The sequence below is a fragment of the Balaenoptera musculus genome, chromosome 1, assembly GCF_009873245.2.
Source record: "Balaenoptera musculus isolate JJ_BM4_2016_0621 chromosome 1, mBalMus1.pri.v3, whole genome shotgun sequence".
NCBI classification, from domain to species: domain Eukaryota; kingdom Metazoa; phylum Chordata; class Mammalia; order Artiodactyla; family Balaenopteridae; genus Balaenoptera; species Balaenoptera musculus.
Window position 1 is genome coordinate 112,527,378 of NC_045785.1, and position 20,660 is coordinate 112,548,037.

The 20,660-nt window shown below is 49.7% G+C and overlaps 1 protein-coding gene across 3 annotated transcripts in view; it reads right to left on the bottom strand.

Moving 5' to 3' along the window:
* Nucleotides 1-20,660, bottom strand: part of KCNN3 (potassium calcium-activated channel subfamily N member 3) — a 180,424-nt gene that overhangs the window by 117,113 nt on the left and 42,651 nt on the right. For all 3 annotated transcript variants that reach the window (XM_036870085.1, XM_036870076.1, XM_036870095.1), the window contains exon 2: nt 11,757-11,852. In XM_036870085.1, the coding sequence (XP_036725980.1) occupies nt 11,757-11,852 (96 nt within the window). The remainder of the gene's footprint in view (nt 1-11,756; nt 11,853-20,660) is intronic.

Below are 20,660 nucleotides of genomic sequence, written 5' to 3' on the forward strand. Positions count from 1 at the left end.
ACCACAAGCCCAGGGTCCCTCCCACCCACCCACCAGGTTTGTATTGGTGATATGTTCAGAGGAAATGGAATTCTGCTGGATTGAATTGTATTGAATTCTTTAATTCAAAGATAAACTCGGCACAGTTCATCTCTTTTCCAATTATTGGGTTTGGGAGAATTTGAGCAGTGGTGATTTTGCCATCTTTTCTCTTAAAAACAAAAAGATGTGACTTCAGCTTCCTGCTGAACAGAGACTAGAATTATCAGAATTTTCTTGGTCCTATAATGCAATGAAAATGGTAAGGAAGTCTCCAAACACTAAAAATTCTACCATGCCTTCCAATTTCCCAAATCCTCAGAGAGTCAATTATCTTTAGCCCAGATTTAGAATCATCACACTCCCACTACGTACAACCCCCTTTATTGGCACAGCAGGGACAGTCACCCAGACGATTAAGAGAAAGCATGGCCCTTGCGGAGCTTATAACTGAGCACGATGTTTCTTAATCAGGAGAAAGCCCTGGAACCCTGTGGTGCTTTCCAAACACACACCCCCAGGCAGTGGGGTTCACTAGATTGCACAGGGGATCTGATGGAAAATGGAAGAGATCATCACTTGAAAATAGTAACAACAACAATACAAAATAGAATGAATTAACTCTGAAAAAGTCACAGATAGTACACATCGGCACTCTCAGGGAAATAGAATTAAGCTGAACACTCGCTCCCCAGTGACTCTGAAGAAATGGGAGTTTGTATTCATGGAAGGAAGCTGGAACTGAGCGCTGAGGAAGGGAACATGGTCACTGACTTTAATTATCCTAAAAGCTTTACTATGTCTGACCAGATTATATTTGTAAGAGGCTTAAGAGGAGTCACCTTTAAACTTTAGGATGTTGGAGCCAAAGAACTGTTCTTTTGATTGTTTGCTATTTCAAGTTCAAGGCTATATTAAGGGGACAGCCAGCTCCCTTTCTGGGCAGAGAAGCAAGGCAGTTAGGAGAAGGGACAGTCTGCTGGGACAGTCCCGCACGAGGGCCTCCTGAATGCAAACTCTATCAGTTCTTGTTATCAAAAACCATTCATAGCTACTCTCCCTACATTTTTGTCTCCTTGTCACTGAGCATCCTTCAGGCATGGAATCCTGGATACAGTCAGAGGCCCCAGAGATCATCTGATCCAATCTGCCTACTTTACAGATGACAAAACTCAGGTTGAGAGAGAAGTAGCTCATCCAAGCTTGCACGGTGATTGGTACCACCAACAGACCAGGCCACAGGTCCCTCGCACCTTGTAAAGGGTGCAGAGGCTTGCTAGGTGGAAGCGCCTTGGATGGGGCAGGCACTCGGGCTGTTTTTCTCAACCCTGTCATTCACTTAGCTGCCCATGTTGGACGGTGATCTCTTGTATCCCTGAATTACAGCAGAAGCTTCTTGAGAAGCTTCCTCGGCCCCCCTCGCTTCCCAAGGTGAGGACGGTGTGTGGTTTCCAAGGTAACACACAGCTTGGTGGATTCAGCCTCCCAGCACCACCTCATCTGGCACCAGCAGGTGAGGAGGAGTGGGAGGTGAGGTGACACCACCTCCCCATTTACAAACACTGATTCCTCCTGAAACCAGTTTCCCCTCTGTCCCCCTGCCAGGGTTCAGGGTAGAGGACTCCCCTGACATCCTGGAGTCCTGGAGCTGAGGAAGCTTCTGGAGGACTTGGCAAGAGGCAATTGCCTGGAAGTGAATGGAGCCGCAGGCAGCTGACTCCGGAAGTCTGGGACCGGCCCTCCCGGCTGGGGCAAGTCTTAACATGCCCAGGGCAACAGTTTTCACACCTGTTAACAGACACAGCACATGCCCTGTCAAGAAGCATGACACAGGATGACATTTCCAACTGACAAAACGGAAAGTCAACACAGGCAGCTGAGAAACAGCCTTGCTGCTCCCCCAGGCACGCCAGCCCCGTGGGCTCTGGGCCCCGGAGAGAGCAGCGGGAGGCCATCACCCCTAGGGAAGGGGCAACATGGCAGGAAAGCCCTCTCTGGGGCAGAAAGGGTTAAAGCCAAGTGTTCAAATATTTAGCAAATAAAACCAAAATGTCACACAGAGACTGCCAGGGCTGACGTGGTAACCATGGCAATCCATGGCCAGCCACAGATCTGAGAGTGAAGAGGCTCTGGGACTGAGGCCTGGGACGAGACGGGATGAGAGGACGGTGGGGAGGGTCACAGAGGGCATGGCCAGCCTAGCTCACAGGGCGCAGCCCGCTGAGACCCTTGACCCCTCACGATGCACAAGCCAGAGCTGTGGACTTCACGCCAGTCTCTCAGTCTTACAGAGACTCAGTTTTCTCTTCTATGGAGCGAGGGGAATAAATCGGCCTGTCTGCCCCTCAGGCTTGTTGTTCATTCATCTGGTTACACTTATTGAATCCCTGCTATGTGCTGGGTGCTCTTGGCTGTGGGACAGAGCAGTGAATCCAAGTCAGCCTCCACCACCATGGACATACGGCCGGAGCGGGTGCGGGTGAGATACAGTGTCAGGGTCAGAGCCCATGTCCAGCCAACTCCTAGAAGGGGCGCCTTGCCTGGGGAGTGGCGGCAGCCAGAAGGGTTCCTAGCGGAGGAAGCATCTGTGCTGAACCCTAAAAGTCAAAGAGGTGAAGTCAGGCAGGCAAGAGGTCTGACAATACATGTGAAAACACTCCCAAAACTACAAAGCACTAGACAAGATGACGTGACACCGTCGTCACCGACGTGGTTGCTAATGCGTCATCCTCTCAGCTTTCTGCCTTTGGAGGGTAGTCTGACAAAGACTCATGGCATTTGGACTGAGCAGCTACTCGCCCCCTCTTTCCTCCTTTCTCTCCAGCTGTACAGGTGCAGGTGGGCCAGTGGGAGGGCAGGCGGCGTCCTCAGCTGATGCACGGTGGCCTAGCCAGGCCCTGTCCCCTGGACACACCCCTCATTTCCAATTTCCCTCGTGTGCTGTCATCGGTCTAGGGAGTGTTCATTAGCGTGGAGTAGGAGATGGCTGTGAGCTCAGCAGAGGAGGCCACCATCCAGAATTTTCCTGTCAAGCCCTGTGGTCCTGGAGCCACCCTGGGGGCCTAGAGTTCCCTCCTCCTCTCTGTGCAGCACACCTAGGTTGAGGAGCTCGTGTCCTCAGACCTGAGAGCAGGCTGAGAGGGCCATCTGGAGGTCTTGGGATCTCAGGGGTCCGCAATCTGCTCAGCTCTAAAGGAGTCCCTTGGCCACTGGCCCATCTGTGAGCCCAGTGAAGGCGATTCAAATCCATCAGCCAACCAGCCAGGGACATCCTTAGGAAATGTCTGTCGGGGGCCTGCAAGGACAGAGACCCCAGCCCCCCCAGGGTGAGGCAGCTGCCATCTCCCCTGGAGGACAGACACACCTTCCTTTCTCTTCTCTCCCACGCCCCTGAAATGCTCCAGGCCAGTTTCATCCCAAACACACACAAGGGCTCTGCTCCCGGTGAATACATGGCTTGGTTAAAGTCTCTTCTCTCCATGAGAGTTGCCTGGCCCACTGTGGCCACACTGTATTTCACACACACCTCATACCTTGGGGCTTATCAGCTTGGGTCACAGTGGATCAAGGTCTAGGACAAGCAGCTTCCAAAGGTAGGGACTGGGTCTGAATTATTTCTGGATTCTCAATGCCTGACACACAGTAGTCCTTACCTTACAGATAAGTTCAGGGTATGACTTGAGCCCACTTTCTTCTATAGGGAGAAGGGAGAGTGAGAGCACAGAACAAGACTCAGCCTGAAGCATCGAGTCTGTTCCCTGATGGGAAGACGCCCCTGACTCATTTAGCAGTGGGCCCCCAAGGCAACTGGACCAGTGACACCTCCTGCATTCCAGATGCCCCTGTTCCTGTGACAGCAGGTTATACATGCCCAGGGGGACGCTCCAACCTATGGGACCATCATGCCATGGCATGTGAGCCTTTTTGCAATGTGAGCTGTCTCTTGAATATAATTTATGTCCTACAATTTGAAGTAATTTCCCTGCCAGCTGAGAACTCTATTGCTATTTAATAAAAATATCCACTTTTACACATCTAATAACTTAAAAGTCTCCCCTTTTATTGGTCTCCTATATTTCAAGTTCATGAGCTTGAAGACCTCTATCTTGTCACTATAGTTATATTTCTGTCAGGTTTGAAGCAGACTAGAAGCCTCTGGAGGCCCACACCAGATCTTCACCTGATTGATGCCTTCTACTTTGAATATGGCCAATAAGCACAGACTGAAATTAATGATCTATAAGTTCCCATCCACACACTGGATGATGGGAAATCTGCCACTGCCTATGTCCTGTCCTCGGTTCACAGCAGTCCCTCCAGTTGAATTAGACAAACATTAATTGAGCCATGCTGTGTGCCAGGCACAGTCCTGCAGCTTCCTGACCCTGCAGCTTCATTAAGGACACCAAGGCTCGGCTCCACACCTCCAGGTGTGGGTGTGTCTGCACTTCCCACCCACCCCTCCCCATCCCCCCACCATGTCCCCCAGGCTCTGAGCCAGGGCACTTCCTCCCTGGGGCACTTGTTCCCTTCCCCTCCTGTGTGCTCCTGGACAAGAACCTGGCCCCTGGTTATTTCCTCTCCCTCTCAACTGGCTTCTTCCTGACAGCTGAGAGACATATGCAGTCTCTCCAGGCTACACAAGCAGACCAACATCCCTCCCTCAGCACTGTGTCCTCTCCAGCTGCCACTCTGCCTTCCCTCGATTCACAGTCAAACTTCTTAGAAGACTAGCCAGGATTCAGTGTCTCCATGTTCCTCACCTCCTACTTGGTCCTCCCTTCCCCTTCCACTGCCCTGTGACTGTCACTCCCAGTGACTGTGCTGAGGAAGGGCACAATGACCTTCCCACAGCCTGATGCAAAAGACCAGTGGGGGGCTTCCCTGGTGGCGCAGTGGTTGAGAATCTGCCTGCCAATGCAGGGGACATGGGTTCGAGCCCTGGTCTGGGAAGATCCCACATGCCACGGAGCAACTAGGCCCGTGAGCCACAACTACTGAGCCTGCGCGTCTGGAGCCTGTGCTCCGCAACAAGAGAGGCCGCTATAGTGAGATGCCCGCGCACCGCGATGAAGAGTGGCCCCTGCTCGCTGCAACTGGAGAAAGCCCTCACACAGAAACGAAGACCCAACACAGCCATAAGTAAATAAATAAATAAATAAAATAATAATTAAAAAAAAAAAAAAAAAAGACCAGTGGGGTTCCCAACTCCTTGACCCCCCTGTGGCATAACTGACACTTCCTTCTCTGTCCCAGCTTTGTGACTCCCTCCTTTTGGGGTCTCCTCTGACCTCCCTGACTTTTCCATTCTCCTTTGCGGGCTCCTCTTCCTCCTCCCACTTCTCACTCGATGATGTCCCTCTGGGGACCTGTCCCATGCCTCCTCTCATCTCACTGCCCCCGGCTCATCTAGGCCTATCCTCTGCATCACTATCCTGGAGGCGGCTGGATGCCCAGCCCCCAAACCTCAACTTCCAAAACTAACCTGGTCATCATTCCCCACCTCAGCCTCCTTCTGCGGTTTCAACTATAATGAATGGCACTCCCAGCCACTGAGTTACCCAAGCAACTGCTGGACCCCTCCTTTCCCCACAGACAGTACCTCCAACCTAATAACTGACCAAGTCTGATCAATTCCACTTGTTCAACATCTCTTATGCACAGTCTCTCCTGTCCTGGCTCTTGTCTTGCCCCTGATTCAGGGTGTCACCATCCCTCATCTCGACCATGGAAACATGCTTCTAATTAGTCTTCCTGCCTCTGAAATTGGCCCTTGCAACATTTGCCATGCTGCAGCTAAAATGCAAATCTTATCATCTCTCTCCCCTGTTTGAACTCCTTCCATGGTTCTCCCTGCTGCCCACAGGACAGTTCCAAAACTCTTCAGCAAGGCAGATGAGTTCCTGCTGGTCCTGCCATGCTCCAGAGTAGACCGGCCCCCACTGCCCAGGACCTTGTCCTGGAGGCGTTCTGAATGCACTATGCAGTTTCCCGTCTCAGGGCCTCTGTTTCTTTTGAGACTTCTGCCTGGGATACCCTTTCCATGCTGTCAGCCCAGCAAACACGTCCTCATTGAAGCTGAGGTGTTTTGCACGTATTATCTAATTTGATCTGCACAACAACCCTGTGGTGGGTACTATTATTAGTCCCATTTTGTAGAAAGAAAGGAAATAGACTAAGAGGCATTCAGTAACTTGCTAAAGGCTACCATACATACTACAGTGTGACAAAGAACATGATTTGAACCCAAGCTGGGCTACTCTAAAATCTGTGTTCTCAGCCTCCTTCTGTCCTGCCTTCCAGGATGGCACTAAAGACATTAGAGCCATGGATTCACTCAACATTGGCAACCCCTTGGAGAAGCAAAAGTTATTTCAGTGTTTCCAGCACAGAGTACTGGGCCCCTGTACCAGGCTCTGCACAGAGCAGACCCTCGTTAAGTACACACTGAATGAATGAATGCACTAGATGGGTAAGAAGGGTAGAGGAGGGAGGATATCGGGGGAGCAATAAAGCGTTCAGTGTCTCACCGGTCAGAATGGCCATCATCAAAAAGTCTACAAATAATACATGCTGGAGAGGGTGTGGAGAAAAGGGAACCCTCCCACACTGTTGGTGGGAATGTAAATTGGTGCAGCCACTACAGAAAACGGAATGGAGCTTCCTTGAAAAACTAAAAATAGGGCTTCCCTGGTGGCGCAGTGGTGGAGAATCTGCCTGCCAATGCAGGGGACACGGGTTCGAGCCCTGGTCTGGGAAGATCCCACATGCTACGGAGCAACTAGGCCCGTGAGCCACACCTACTAAGCCTGTACTCTGGAGCCCACGAGCCACAACTACTGAGCCTGCGCGTCTGGAGCCTGTGCTCCGCAACAAGAGAGGCCACGATAGTGAGAGGCCCGCGCACCGCAGTGAAGAGTGGCCCCCACTTGCCGCAACTAGAGAAAGCCCTCGCACAGAAACGAAGACCCAATACAGCCAAAAATAAAATAAAATAAAAATAAATTAATTAAAAAAAAAAAAAAAACTAAAAATAGAGTTGCCATATGATCCAGCAATTCCACTCCTGGGCATATATCCAGAAAAGATGAATACTCTAATTCAAAAAGATACACGCACCCCAATGTTCATAGTGGCACTATTTACAATAGCCAAGACATGGAAGCAACCTAAGTGTCCATCAACAGATGAATGGATAAAGAAGATATTATATAGACACACAATGGAATACTAGTCAGCCATAAAAAAGAATGAAATAATGCCATTTGCAGCAACATGGATGGCCCTAGAGATTATCATACTAAGTGAAGTAAGTCAGAGAAAGACAAATATCATATATCACTTATATGTGGAATCTAAAATATGATACAAATGAACATATTTACAAAACAGAAACAGACTCACAGACATAGAAAACAAACTTACGGTTACCAAAGGGGGAATAAATTAGGAGTTTGAGATTAACAGATACACACCACTACATATAAACTGGATAAACAGTAAGGACCTACTTTACAGCTATACAGGGAAATATATTCAATATCCTGTAATAAACCATAATGGAAAAGAATCTAAAAAAGAATATATATATAACTAAATCACTTTGCTGTACACCTGAAACTAACACAACGCTGTAAATCAACTATACTTCAATAGAAAGAAAGAAAAGAAACAGAGAGAAAAGAGAAAAAACAAAGAGAGACAGAAAGAGGAAGCAAGGAAGGAAGGAAGGAAGGAAGGGAGAGAGGAAGGGAGGGAGGGAGTTACATGTTGAGCCGGGGTGTGCCGATGGCCCCTAAAATGTGAGTCTGCAGCCTGGGGAAAGGAGGTTTGCACTGCCGATCTGGGAGGTGCTGGCGATCGCCAAACCACAGGAGTAAATGGACTCTCCAAGGGAGAGTGCAGTTTTCAAAGTTTTGATAAATAACACAACAACCAATGCATTTTGCTTTTCATTTCTTTCCAGGACACGCTAGCCTGAGGAGAACAGATGCCCGGGCCTTTGAAGGCTCCGTGCTCCAAGATGCCAAGAGAAGAGGAGACCAAGGAGACACGGGGCAGCCATTCTCAAACGACAGGGGTTGCCTCATGGGAAACACAGGCACCTCTTTTCCCTGCTCCAGAAGAGAGGCGGGCTGAGTGGAATTTTCAGAGAGGCCCGTTTCTTCTCAGTGGAAGGGCAGACTTTCTAGAACTCACACTGCCCAGCCAGGGAGAGCCTCCCTCAAGAGACAGTGAGTCCCGGTGACAGGCCGGCCCACAGAGGCTGGAGGGGCCTCCTGCACCGGTGAGGGGTGCACCCCCCTCCTGTCACCTCTGAGGACCTACCGAGCCTCAGGTGCATGACTTGAAGCCAGAGTTTGGTTGAGAGGTTCCCAATAATGTTTCAGAGTCTTCTTTCTCACAAACACAAGTTGTCCAAACTAATAACAAATACGAACACTATTCTAGAAGGTACTCCTAGCCTCCTGTGTGTGCTGGGCCAGGGCCAGGGGCCTGGATGTGAGCGACTGGGGCAGGGCTGGAGGGAGGTGGAAACACGGTCATCTGGTTCCTGCTAAAATTTAGCCAAGTGACCAGTAACTGGTGTTGATGAGGAAGTGGCGAGCATATCCTTAACACAAGCCCCTGACTTCACCCCACGGAGGAGAGGAGCCATACCCTCACCCTGCCCTACTTCCCAACAGATGAGCAGCAGCTGGCCTTTCCCTACTGAAGAGGTTTTCCAAGCATCCCCTCTGGATAAGCACTGGCAATCACGCTTGGGATAACCCTCCCACCTCTCTCAGGAAGCAGGTGCCCCAGCCGGCGGGCACCAACCTCAATCAGACAATTACAGAATCGGGGTGGGGTGGGGTGGGGTGGGGTGGGGTGGGTGCTTAGGATCCCCAGTGAACAGATGTGGAAACTTGAGGCCCAAGACCACAGAGCTGAGTCATGGTCTAAAAGGCTTTGGAAACCAGATAGCTTGAATCCAGCACTCTTTCATTCAAAATATGCCCTGCAGACACCTGCTCTCTGTCAGACACCGTGGGTCCCTGGAAATACAAAGATTAACAGCATCATTGTCCCTGAGGGTGGGGAAAAGGATACAGAACAGAAAATCACAGTATGGTCAGGTGAGTGCATACAAGGGTCCTGCTGACTGTCTGGGCCCAAACCGTTCCCATTTCCCTCTGGCAGGAGAAGGTCCCACTAGACCTTTCCAGAAGAAAGAACTTCACTGGACAGGTAAGAGGCACAGAGGATGCCAGGTTCTGGTGACTCCCCACGTGACGGTGGGCCAGGTAGGATAAGGGGCTGGGCGGTGGGAGCTGAGAGTGGAGGCAGGGCCGGGCCGGAGCAGGGAGGAAGTCCAACCACCCGCCAGTACCGGGAAGTTGTGACAGTAACTATCTGGTGGGCACAGCTTGTACATGGACGAGGTCCAGCTGGAAGCAGTGGGACAGAGGTCACAGGAAAGAGACCAGTTTCCATTTCATGAAGGCCCACTCTGTAGTGTCAACTGTTACCCCCCCAGGTTATGAGTTCAGCAACGTGGGTGATATGACTTCCATACTTCAGATGCGGAAACCGACGAGGCCCAGAGAAGTTGTTATTGGCTCAAGGTCATTCAGGCTGAAGTGTCTGAGCCAGGATTTAATGCCACTGACTTCACTTTGTTTCTCCAAACTGTGAGAGTCAGGCCAAGACAAGTGACTGAAAAGCATCCTCTGCTGCCCATAATTAGGGTGAAGCAGAGACTGGCTATGAGCTGAGGATGGACAAAGTGTGCCCAGCTAGGTGCTAGCCTATCAGCATCACGGCCCTGCCACCAGGCCAGAACTGAGGTCACAACTGCAGTTGGGTGGGATCAGGTCTGAGAGCCAAGGCTGCAAGCCCTGGGGGGAGGTGGGGCAGGACCCCAAGAGAATCAGAGGGAGGGATGCCTGGCTCTTCCAATCCCAATGCCTGGAGTGGAAAGCAGCAGCAGTCAGGCTGAATGGAACCGTCGTGCGGGCGTGAGGCTGAGATCAGCTCCTCTCCCCTCCCTCAAGCTTGGATCACAGATGAGTTCATGACTCTGCCTTTTTCTCTGGCCTGTGCAACCCCTCTGCACAGGTCAAGGTGACACATAGTAGTATAGATGCCCTCTAGGTGAGGGTTCGGGGGCTCAGAGAAGTTGAGGAGATACATGGGTCCCACAGCTGGTTTGGGGTGGGGTGAACCCAGCCGGGAGCCCCGACTGTGACTCATGGTCCTGTCTCTGTTCCTTGCCCGTTCCTCCTGCCTGTACTCCTGGCTCCTTTCTGGGGTTGACTGGACCACGGTCTGGGTTAAAGCCCACCTGCATTGTCCAGGTCAGACCCCACGAAGGAAGCTGCTTGGTGGCGTCTGGGACTCTCAGCCTTCAGAGCACAACCTCAGTCCCCGCACCTGTGACCCCCCCAGAGATTAAAGAGTCCCCACCTTCTAGATTAGTGTCCTCTGGTCATCAACAGAGTGGAGGTAAGGTGGCCTGGAGCCAGGGCTCCCACCCCCAGGCCAGCCGCAGAGGTCCCTGACACCCAGCGGCAAAGCAGAGCCCCTCCAGGAGCAGGAGGCACTGGCCCGTCTCTGCCTGTGCAGCCACTCGGCCCAGAAACGCTGAGTGACAAAAGCGATGAGATTTGAAGTGTTTTACACTTTACAGAGCTCTCTCATACACTCCCCATTCATCCCCACGACAACGCATAAACGGTAGGATAAAACCCCCCATGTTCCAGACGAGGAAGAGTTCACATGTTCCAGTCCAGAAAGGTCTCAGGGCTGGCCAAAGACACGCTGTAAGAACAGGTCATGGGCGAGACTCGGCCCCAGCTTTTCTGACTCTGAGTTCTGGTCTTTGTCAATTTCTTGCCTGCTGCCCAGATGTGGATCTATCTGTGCTCCTCCAGCCAAATGACGGGAGTTATATTTAGATGCGTATGCATGTGAGAAAAAACATCTGGATACTTCAGAACTACCCAGGGTCCCAGCAGAGCAGGTCAGCCCGAAGGGCCCAGTGAGAGGGAGACCCATTGTCATGAGAAGATGCTACAGATCTGCTCACTCCTGCCTGCCCTTCCCAGCCCAGGTCGAACCATCCTCCCTACATTGGCCAAACTGGAGTGCACCCCAGAGGTTAAGCCAATATTTCTCTGGGTGCCAAGTGACTCCTGGGCAGCAAGAAACAGAGGTCCCCTCAACTACAGCAGATTCTATTCTATCTAGAAAATGACTCCTCCCTGGCAGAGTCCAGTGGGGGTAAAGTCTACACCAGTCAGAAATACAGATTCCCGGTGGCATCTGGTGCAGTGTGTGTGTATGTGTGTGTGTGTATGCAGGGGCACGGGAGGCAGGTCTGTTTCACCTGGGGGATTCAGTGGCTCAAGTTCAGAAAGGATCCAGCAAGAGATAGAAAGGGCAAAGCAAGTCTCACAGTAGAATGGTGCAAAATGAAGATGCTAAGCAGGACTGCCCCTCAAATCATGAAGTCGTGTTTGCCTCTGGGATCCCCACTTGAAGATAATGTCACTGTTGTTCTAAAGCCACAGGGCAGCCTCACAATTCCCTCTCCCACGAGGGTCCAAACCAAAAGAGAAGATCCACAATCTCAGATACCTTTTGGTGAAATCACCCAAGTAGCTACTGAAAGGGTGGGTTTGGGAGTGGGGACGGGCTCAGCCTGGAGCAAAGGAATAGCCCCTGCATGAAGGGGTGTGGGCGAGGGCACCTACCTGGACTTCACGTGTGTGATAGGCGATGATCAAACCCAAAAGGATGATGGTGGACAGACTGATAAGGCATTTCAGGGCCAACGAAAACATGGAATCCTGCAGGAGAAAGGGAAAGAGAGGATTAGGGAAATCCGGGATGGAGCATCTTATTTCACTCTGAGGCTGTGTTAAGGGGTGGGGGTGAGGGGCAGTGAAGGCAAAGGAAAGACTGTCACCAGCGTCTCCTGGGAGCGGGATACAGCACAAAGTTAGCCTGAGCCCCGAAAGTACCTTGGGCTGGGCCCTGGGCCGGCTCCGTCTCAGCAGCTGCCCTCTGAGCCTCTGTTTTCTAGGGTTAAATCATATTTGCATTCCTGCGATGAACCCTGCTTGGGCGTGATGTATTCTGTTTGTTATACATGCCTAGATTCAGTTTGCTGATGTGTTGTTTAGAATATTTGCCTCCATGCTCATAAGTCATATGAACATAATTCTTTTCTATGCTGCTGTTATATGGTTTGGGCATCAATACTGTGCCAGCTTGAGCCTCTCTTTTCTCTTAACAAACCTGAACCAGAGGATTCTGAGGTCCCTTCCATCTCTGACAATGCAGAGTTCTTTCAGGAATGAATGAGAATGTCCTGGCAGCAGCTCTCATCTCCCGTTTTAGGGCCAAGGGTGGGGAGGGAAGCGAGGGTGGCAGAGGAGCTACTGGAAAGAGAAGGGGGCCGAGCACAGGAGCAGAGAGGGGTCCTGGGCAGGAGAAGGGCCCTGAGGGTCCCTCCAGCTGAGGCTGGGGGAGGCAGGATGGGCCACTTGGCCTTCACTGCAGTCCTCCAGCCCCAGGGCAGCTTAGGGGACCCACGTGGTTAGCAGCAAGAGCTCTGGGACCAGCTCACAGAATCCAAACCCTGAAGAAGCCGCTTACTAGCCATGTAACCTCAGGCTGCTCACTCCATCTCTCTGTGCTCAATTGCCTCAGGCATCAGATGGGGATAACATCAGTACCTACCTCTCAGGGATGCTGTGAAGGATAAAGGCATTTGTCTATGTAAAGTGCCTAGCCCGGGGCCAGGCCCTGTGAGGGCTGGCTACTATCATCGACCTCACCTGCTCTACAGGGCTGGTGCCTCCTGGGCATTTGGAAGCCAGGGAGTAGAGGCAGCTCCCAGTCCCAAAGGAAGGCAGGAACACAGCCCTGAGCAAAGGTAGCAGAAAGCTAGGCAGTACCTCCAAGCACTGTGTTGTGGCCTCACGCATCCTGAGAGAGGCACGCCACATGATAAGCAGCCCCCATGCTCCAGAATCATAACATGCCTGATGCCTGCAAAGCACCTTACAGTGTACGAGGTGGTTTCACATCTTGTTCTCATCCATCCTTGAGACAGCCCTTGGCCTCTAGCCCAGCTTTATAGATATTACAGGTAGAGGCTCAGAGGGGTGAGTGCCTCATGCCAGAGTTCAAAGCCAAGACCTCTGACTCTCAGCCTGACTCCCAGCCCAGAGCACTGCCCGCAAGCCCTCAGGCCCACTCTCAATGGGAAACAGAGTAAAAATGTGAGAAGTGCCCATTTACACAGACCCAAATGACTACTTAAGACAATAATGGAAGGTATTTCGAAGGTGGGATATGATTAATTACCACTTGAAACCTACAATAGAGCTAGGGAGGGAGACATCACTGTCCAAGAAAGCAAGCTTTCAGAGACAGAGGGAGAGGTGGCTGAGATCTCCAGCGTTAGGGGGTGTGTCCAATATGGCAGCCACTAGAGTCAGTGGAGGGCTTGGACTTAAACCCAGGACTCCCAGATGCCCAAGTCCATGTTCTCAACCACCCTCTGCAGGCTGAGATGGAAAGAAAGCAGTTCTCCCTGGTGTCTGCCAATCTACCATTCATTTATTTGATATAGTTTTGGGGCCCACTCTGTGCCAGGCACAAGCTAGTGCTGGGGACCCAAGGGAGAACTAATGAAGGAGCTCATTCATTCTTTCTTTCTTTCATGACGATTTCAACAACTTCTCATTTGTTGAGCACCTGCTAGATGTCCAACAGTGTGCTAGATACTGCAGGATATTTATAGAGGGCCCCTGCCCACCAGAAGTTTCCAATCTGTCTTATACACAAACCCCAGCTTTCTACGCTGTGCAGGATCATCCAGCTGTGGGGAAAATTCTCCATTCTGCTCTGCCCAGAGACGATGGTCTAAGCATAATCCACTTTTCATTTAGCCTCTTGCATGTTCTACACTTAATGAAGAGCAGCCTGCAATCATTTACTCAGGGCACATGCACAGAGGTGCCTTGGGGGGTATTCTGCTGCTCCAGTTAAGGGCCCAAAGGAAAACGGAACACAGTTCCAGTCTTCAGGAAGGTTCTACTCTTCGAAAGCATTATTGGATGCCTGAAACACCATCCAAACCACAAGACTTACTGGGGCTGAAGAGAGCAGGTGGTGAATTCAGGGACACTCAGACTCTTAGGACAAGACTACCTCCCTATAGGAATCAACTGGGGACAGATCATGATGTTTTCGAGCCAGAAATGACCATAACTTTCTTCTCAAAGGGGTCTGACATCTGGGGAGCATCATGCCTCCCCAGGAAAGGGTTTGGGATCAGCTGCACATTTCAAACTCTAATTTATTTCTTTTGGCAGAAAGTAACTGAAATCAGAATCCAAGTCTATTTCCATCATTTTTAGAGGAAGAGGTGAAGGGAAAGGGGCCAGATGCTGTCTCCTCTCCTTTGAGCCTCTTCCTTTTGTTCTAAAACTCAAAGCCTTTACATAAGAGGCATCTCCACCTGCCTCTTGGTTTTGGCCAGTGAAACCTCATCGGCCAGCCCCAGCCCCATGGGGAGACGAGTGTGCACTGGATCAGTGGGAATGCTCACTACTTCACAGATTTTCTTGCATTCTCTATCACATGTCAACAAAAAATAAACCATCAACCATTTTTAATAGCAGGAAAATACGTCAAAGAAGTCTGGCTGGATTAGTAATGTTTTCCATTTGTTAAAATGTTGAATTATCATCTTTTCTTTGCTGTCTGGACTCCAGTGAAGCTTGAAATTGATATGGTTCTTTGGGTGATGGCAGCAACTCAGGGCTGGCTAATTAGCTGACGTACACCACATGTGTGTATGTACACACCCCTGCTCAGCCCCCACTCACTGCTATCCAAGGGCCAAAGGGACTCATAGGGCTGGAAGGGAGTCCCGTGGTCAACTGGTCAACACTTCTCCCCTGCAACTCAGAATTTTTCAGTAGAGTAATATCCTTAATACACAGGAATGCTTAAGAATTATATCCCAACAGATGAGAGTTGTTTTTTTAAAGCCATTTATTCCTAAATGCCCCAAAATATTAGAGTGGGTAAGTAAATTGGAGAATAGCCAGTGATGGAACACTATGTTGCCACTTAAAGCCACCTCTGCAGAGAATATTTGAAGATATCAGGAAAGGTTCATGATATAACATCAAGTCAAAAACCCAGCCCCCAAAACTGTAAATATGGTATATTTCCAATTAGTTTTTAATTTTTTACTTTTTTAATGTAAAAAAAGACTGCAAATATATAGTGTCATTCTATAAAGTGTCAGGGTACTCAACTGTATTACCTCTGATGATCTGAGTACAATAGGTGCTTAATAAGTGCTTCTTGAAACTACTTAATAATAGTACTTTTATTTTTACCTAACATTTATTAAGTATTGACTACATACCAGGTCCCAGACTATGCCTTCTATACAGATTACTTCGCATTCTCACCCTACAGATGAGGTCATAATGTCTCCATTTTACTGATTAAAAAACAGAACAAAACAAAACTGAGGGTCATAGAGACAAAGTGACTTTTCCAAGGTCATACAGCTAGCCCAGACTTTAGCTATACATCAGATTTTTTTATATATCACGCTTCCCCCCTGCCTTCAAAATGAACTAGGCTCCCGTGTGAGATGGTGAGTTCCTGTCATATTAGTAGAGGCTGGCTACAGCCATCAGGGGTGCTGTAGAGGGGATTCCTAGCAGGGAAGGAGGGTGAACCACATTCCTGCAAGATGCCCCTATCCACGTGGTCCTGTTCTGCTCCAAGCCATGAGCCAGCCCTTCACAGACACAGTGACTTGCTGATGACAACAATCTGTTATAAAGCACTACTGTAGGGGCCTACCATGCAAGGTGGACATCGCCAACCCACTTTACAGAGGAGGAAACTGAGGCTCCAAGAAGTTACCTAACTTGTCCAAGGACATGGCCAACAGATGGCCAAGTCAGGATTGAAGAAGCCAGGATTTACTCCAGATCATCTACTTCCGGGTTCTGTGCCCTGCCTGTGCACCAACACCCCACCTGCCTGGCTGGTCAGGCCTTTCCAGCCTCCAATGTCTTCAGTGAGGCTTCTCAGAGCTGCTCTAGCCCTTCCTCCCCCGAGGCTGTGCAGACTGTGATGGAGTACGTTCCCAGCTTCTGAGCCAGCCATATAAATTGCTCTCCCAGCCGCCTTGTAGCTTCCAAAGACAAGCCAGAATTGTAATGATTACGGTAGATTTTCCAGAGGCTTTGAAGTTCTAAATGTATTATATTGTTTGGAACATTTGAAAATAACAGAAAACCATGCTTGCAGGCAGAGTCCTAGAGGGGCACTGAACAGAAGTGAAATATCAGGTAAAGATGTGCAGGTGCCTTCCCCAAAGTATGTGTGTGCGTGTGTGTGTATGTGTGTGTGTGTGTGTGTGTGTGTGTGTGTGCATATGTGATCCATTCATGATCTTTGTCACTGGCTGGAACCCCCAAAGGGGAAGAGGTAATATTATCTAAAGTCTGTATCTACTGAATTAAGATTTACGTTTTGTGCATTCGACTTGGGAAATAATTGATTTAGAAATCTTTTCAGTTTAATAAGGTCAACTTTTCCTTCAATTTCATGGAGAGGCTCCAAAATTGATTGACATTCAGCATCAGCTTAATACTGTGGCTCTGTAAGGGTTGTCCTAATTAGACACTCTTGCTAATTAACGCTATGCAAATTAAAACCAGCCCCTTATCCACTGGCCAGGAAGACTGCATTCGTGGTTGCTGGTCTCTGCGGAGACAGAGCTTCTTTCCTCAACCTGGTGCTTTCATACCAGCGCCAAGCCCCTCCCTGCCTTCCTCCTTCCTCTGCTCTCATCCTGCCTCTTTCTCATAATCTCTCATTCTCGTCCACTCTCCACACCTTTCACCCTGATGCTCATCTCTTAGCTCAGGCTTGTGGTCCCAGGTTGAGCTGCCTGATTTAAGTACACCCCTGGCTCTTCCTGGCATCCTCAGAGTGGCTGCCCAGCCTGGTTCCTACCAGAAGGCAGCTACCAGAATCCTATTTTGGTCACTCATGGTCCAGAGTGGACTCACTCAGACCCTCTGCGTCCTTGGATGTCCAACTTGCAAACAGGGGAAATAGGCAAAGCTGTCACGATGGGGTGGGAGGGTGGACCCTGGGGGCTTTAAAGGGCACCTGGACCTCCGACAGGCCTGAGGAGGGAGAAGTTCCAAGAAGCCAGGGTGCTTCATAACTAAGAGGTCTCTGGAGCTGGGCCATGGGCTTGCCATCAGAGTGCCCAGAGGGTCTGGGCCTCTTCCACGGTAAATGCCTGGCTTTGGACAAGCTGCTTCACTCTTCTAGGCCTCAATACCCCCAGTACAATGAGACTCTTGGACCAAATAGTCCCTGAAGCCTAATGGCCGATGGCACTGGGCACACACCGGCCATGACACATACACAGGTCATAGGGACAGTCCCCATATTTCTTTCCTTTTTCTCCTTTTCTCAGGCATTTCATGATACATAAATACATGATATTTTACATGATATACATGATAAAATTGTGAGTGTGAAATAGTCAGCAACAAAACTCACTCATGCCAACTCCTCCTCAAATAGAACAAGACAGCTAACAAAGAAAATTACCACTGTCTCTTTCTAAATAACATGGGATTTGGAACCAAAAGGCCAGAATTCAAGTCATATCTTTGCTGCTCACTAGCTATGTGACACTGGACCTGTCACTTAACCTCTCTGGGCCTCTGTTTCATTCTCTGCAAGCCAGATCTAATAGGACCAACTCTCACAGGTACTGGAGGATAAAATAAAATAATGCATATGAAAAAACTCATTCTTTTTTCACACACAAAAAAGCTCACATTCTCTTGTAGCCAAACACCCTTTCTCTTGCTGCACAGGTATCAGTGCAGGTAAACTCAGCTGGTTCTCAGTCAGCGGCTGCTGAATGCACCTCCAATATCAGCATTTTAGGGTTGCAACAATTTACAAAGACGCTCCCACAGGCATTTCAGAAAGACAGCTTTGGCATCCTGCAATGGGCCAAACATTCATTCACTCATCCATTCACACTATAAATATTTATACAGAGCACTTAACTATGCCCAGGCCCTGTGCTGGGTACTTGCAAAATGCCAGGGATTCCCCCACTCCATCCACCCCCAGTCCTCTGAGCCTGAATCCCACCTGGCAGACAAAGGGCAGATGAGTAGGGCCTGGAAGAAATGGGCAGGAAGCCCAGGCTGAGAGAAAAGAGCTACAAGTAGCTCCTTGAATGACCAGGACCAGAAGAGGCGACCCTAGAGAGGCAGCTGAACCCGAACTGACCCTACATCCTGAATGTGAAGTGAGGAATACAGACTAACCCAAGGCCAAAGGAGCTTCAGAGAGTACCTTCTCCCCAAAGATGCTGTTTGCTAAGGATGCAGGCTCTCTGTGCAGACAAGGAGGGCATGAGACCTTCTTCTGCTCAACGCCCACCAGGGCTGAACATCAGCCTGGGTACTGGAGACCAAGCTCCAGGCACCTTCCACCTTCCTGAGCTCTCTGTGTGGGTGTCTTTACCACGTCCCAGGGGCTGTCTCTCACCGCCAAGATGGAAACCCCAGAAGGGCAGGATTTCAAATTTGTTTGTCCACTTCTATATCCTGGCACCTCAGACATTGTCCGGCACATAGCAGGTCAATAAGTATCAGTTGAATGCTGAATATTTGAATGAAGGGAACAAAATTTTGAGATGTGTCAAGCAGGTAGACACTTCCTTCCTGAACTCCCAAATACATTACAACCAAAGGGACATGATAAAAATAACAGCCTACATCTACTGTGCGCTTACCATTGCCAGGCGCTGTTGTAATTGCTTCAGATCCTCGGAACAACCCCATGCGAGGCCCAGGGAGGTTCCGTCACTTGCCCACCATCCCCAAGCAAGGACAAAGTAGAGGTCAGATTCCAACCCAGGCAGAAGTTAGATCCAAAGGTCTGTACTCTCTCCACCCAGAGAGTCTCATGACACACGGGATGCCTGTCATCGGAACATCGCCTTCCATGCCCAGTCTTCCTGGGCAGGACTAATCTCCCCATCTCACCCCACTCTCTGATGAGGCCCCGGTCATGCCACCATTAAACCTCGGTCACTTAGTAGCATGACAGACAGTGAGCAGCCTGACGTCAGGGCTGGGGGTCTGCATCATTGTTGCGAGTGCAGCCCAGACCAGGCCTGGTATGGGGTGGGCAGGCAGGAAATGTTTGTGGAGTGAAGGATGCCAATGGTCTCAAAATGAAACTCATAAAGTCAAGTTGGCCTGGGCCATTTCTCTGTGGCCCTCCACTTTGTCACTCCCAGAAGGAGATGGAACCTGATGGCTGAGGGACATCATGCAGTTAACACAAGGGCATTCGGGTCTGAGCAGAGGGTGGCCTGGTAATGGTTAGTGAAACCAGCACAACGACCAGGACACCAATTAAGAAGAAATCATCCTCCCCAGGCCTCGGCTCTCCCGCTGTGCGATGCCCCAAGGAGGAAAAAATGGTCATTTGGGAGACCATGCTACCAAAATATCAAGTCAGATGGGTCACCCCTAAGGCCACAAACATAATTCCAATTAAGGAGATGATTTCCTTTACAAGGTCTGAGCAGAGGGGAAATGGCATATCATGAATTCTCTACTGCGCGCTTGCTTATAATTTATTTTCCTGCCCCACTTACAACATTGGCAAAGATTCCATGCAATTCAATCAAAATGTTTTATTATATACTTGCCATGTGCCAGGCACTGTGCTAAGTGTAGGAGGTAGGAATACACATGATGAGGTCTTTCTGAAGGCAGTTTGGGGCTTGCTGCTCCTAAAGTAGCCAAGAGCTGGCCTACTAGGACTCTTCCAACATGAAATAAGCACTTAACAAATGTTTGTTGGGTGAATGAATGTGGAAGGGTCAAACGTTTGAGCTATATACCAAGGCAAAATGAAACCAGAGGGGGGTTGAGTCTCCTCACCCCATCAGGAAGTATGCAGGTGGGAAGGATGCCCACCAGGCAGCAACAGCCCAGGCCATTCTAGAACTGAGGGACCTTGACCCCCACCCCAGAATAATTAAATCAAATCTCTGCAGGTGAGGCCTGGACACTGACATTTAAAAAAATATTTCAGCGATTCAAATGTGCAGGCCAGGGATGAGAACTGCTGCTCTAGGGGCACAAGAAAGAAGTGCAGAAGGCTGGGGCTGACATCATAGCCTTGAGGAGACTCTGTTGAACAGTTAGTCATATGCATAAGCAGTGGAGCTCCTTAGAGTTAAAAGGAAATGTGAAAGCCATCTAGTTAAATGGCTCATGACTCTCCTCTGTAAGATTCCTGGCATATGGTCATTCAGTCTCTGCTTGATTACCTCCAGGGACAGGGAACTCACTTCCTATCAAGGCAGCCTATCTCTATGTTGGAAAGGCTCTGACTTTTTCACAGATCTGGCTTCAGCTTTCTCAGGTGCTTAGCCCCCAGTAAAGCTAAACAAACAAATGCCTCTGTGAAGCCTCACTCTGATTTTGACATCATATGTGCCTATGCAAAAGTCCTCAATAAGTGAGCCCCTCCCCAAGACAAATACC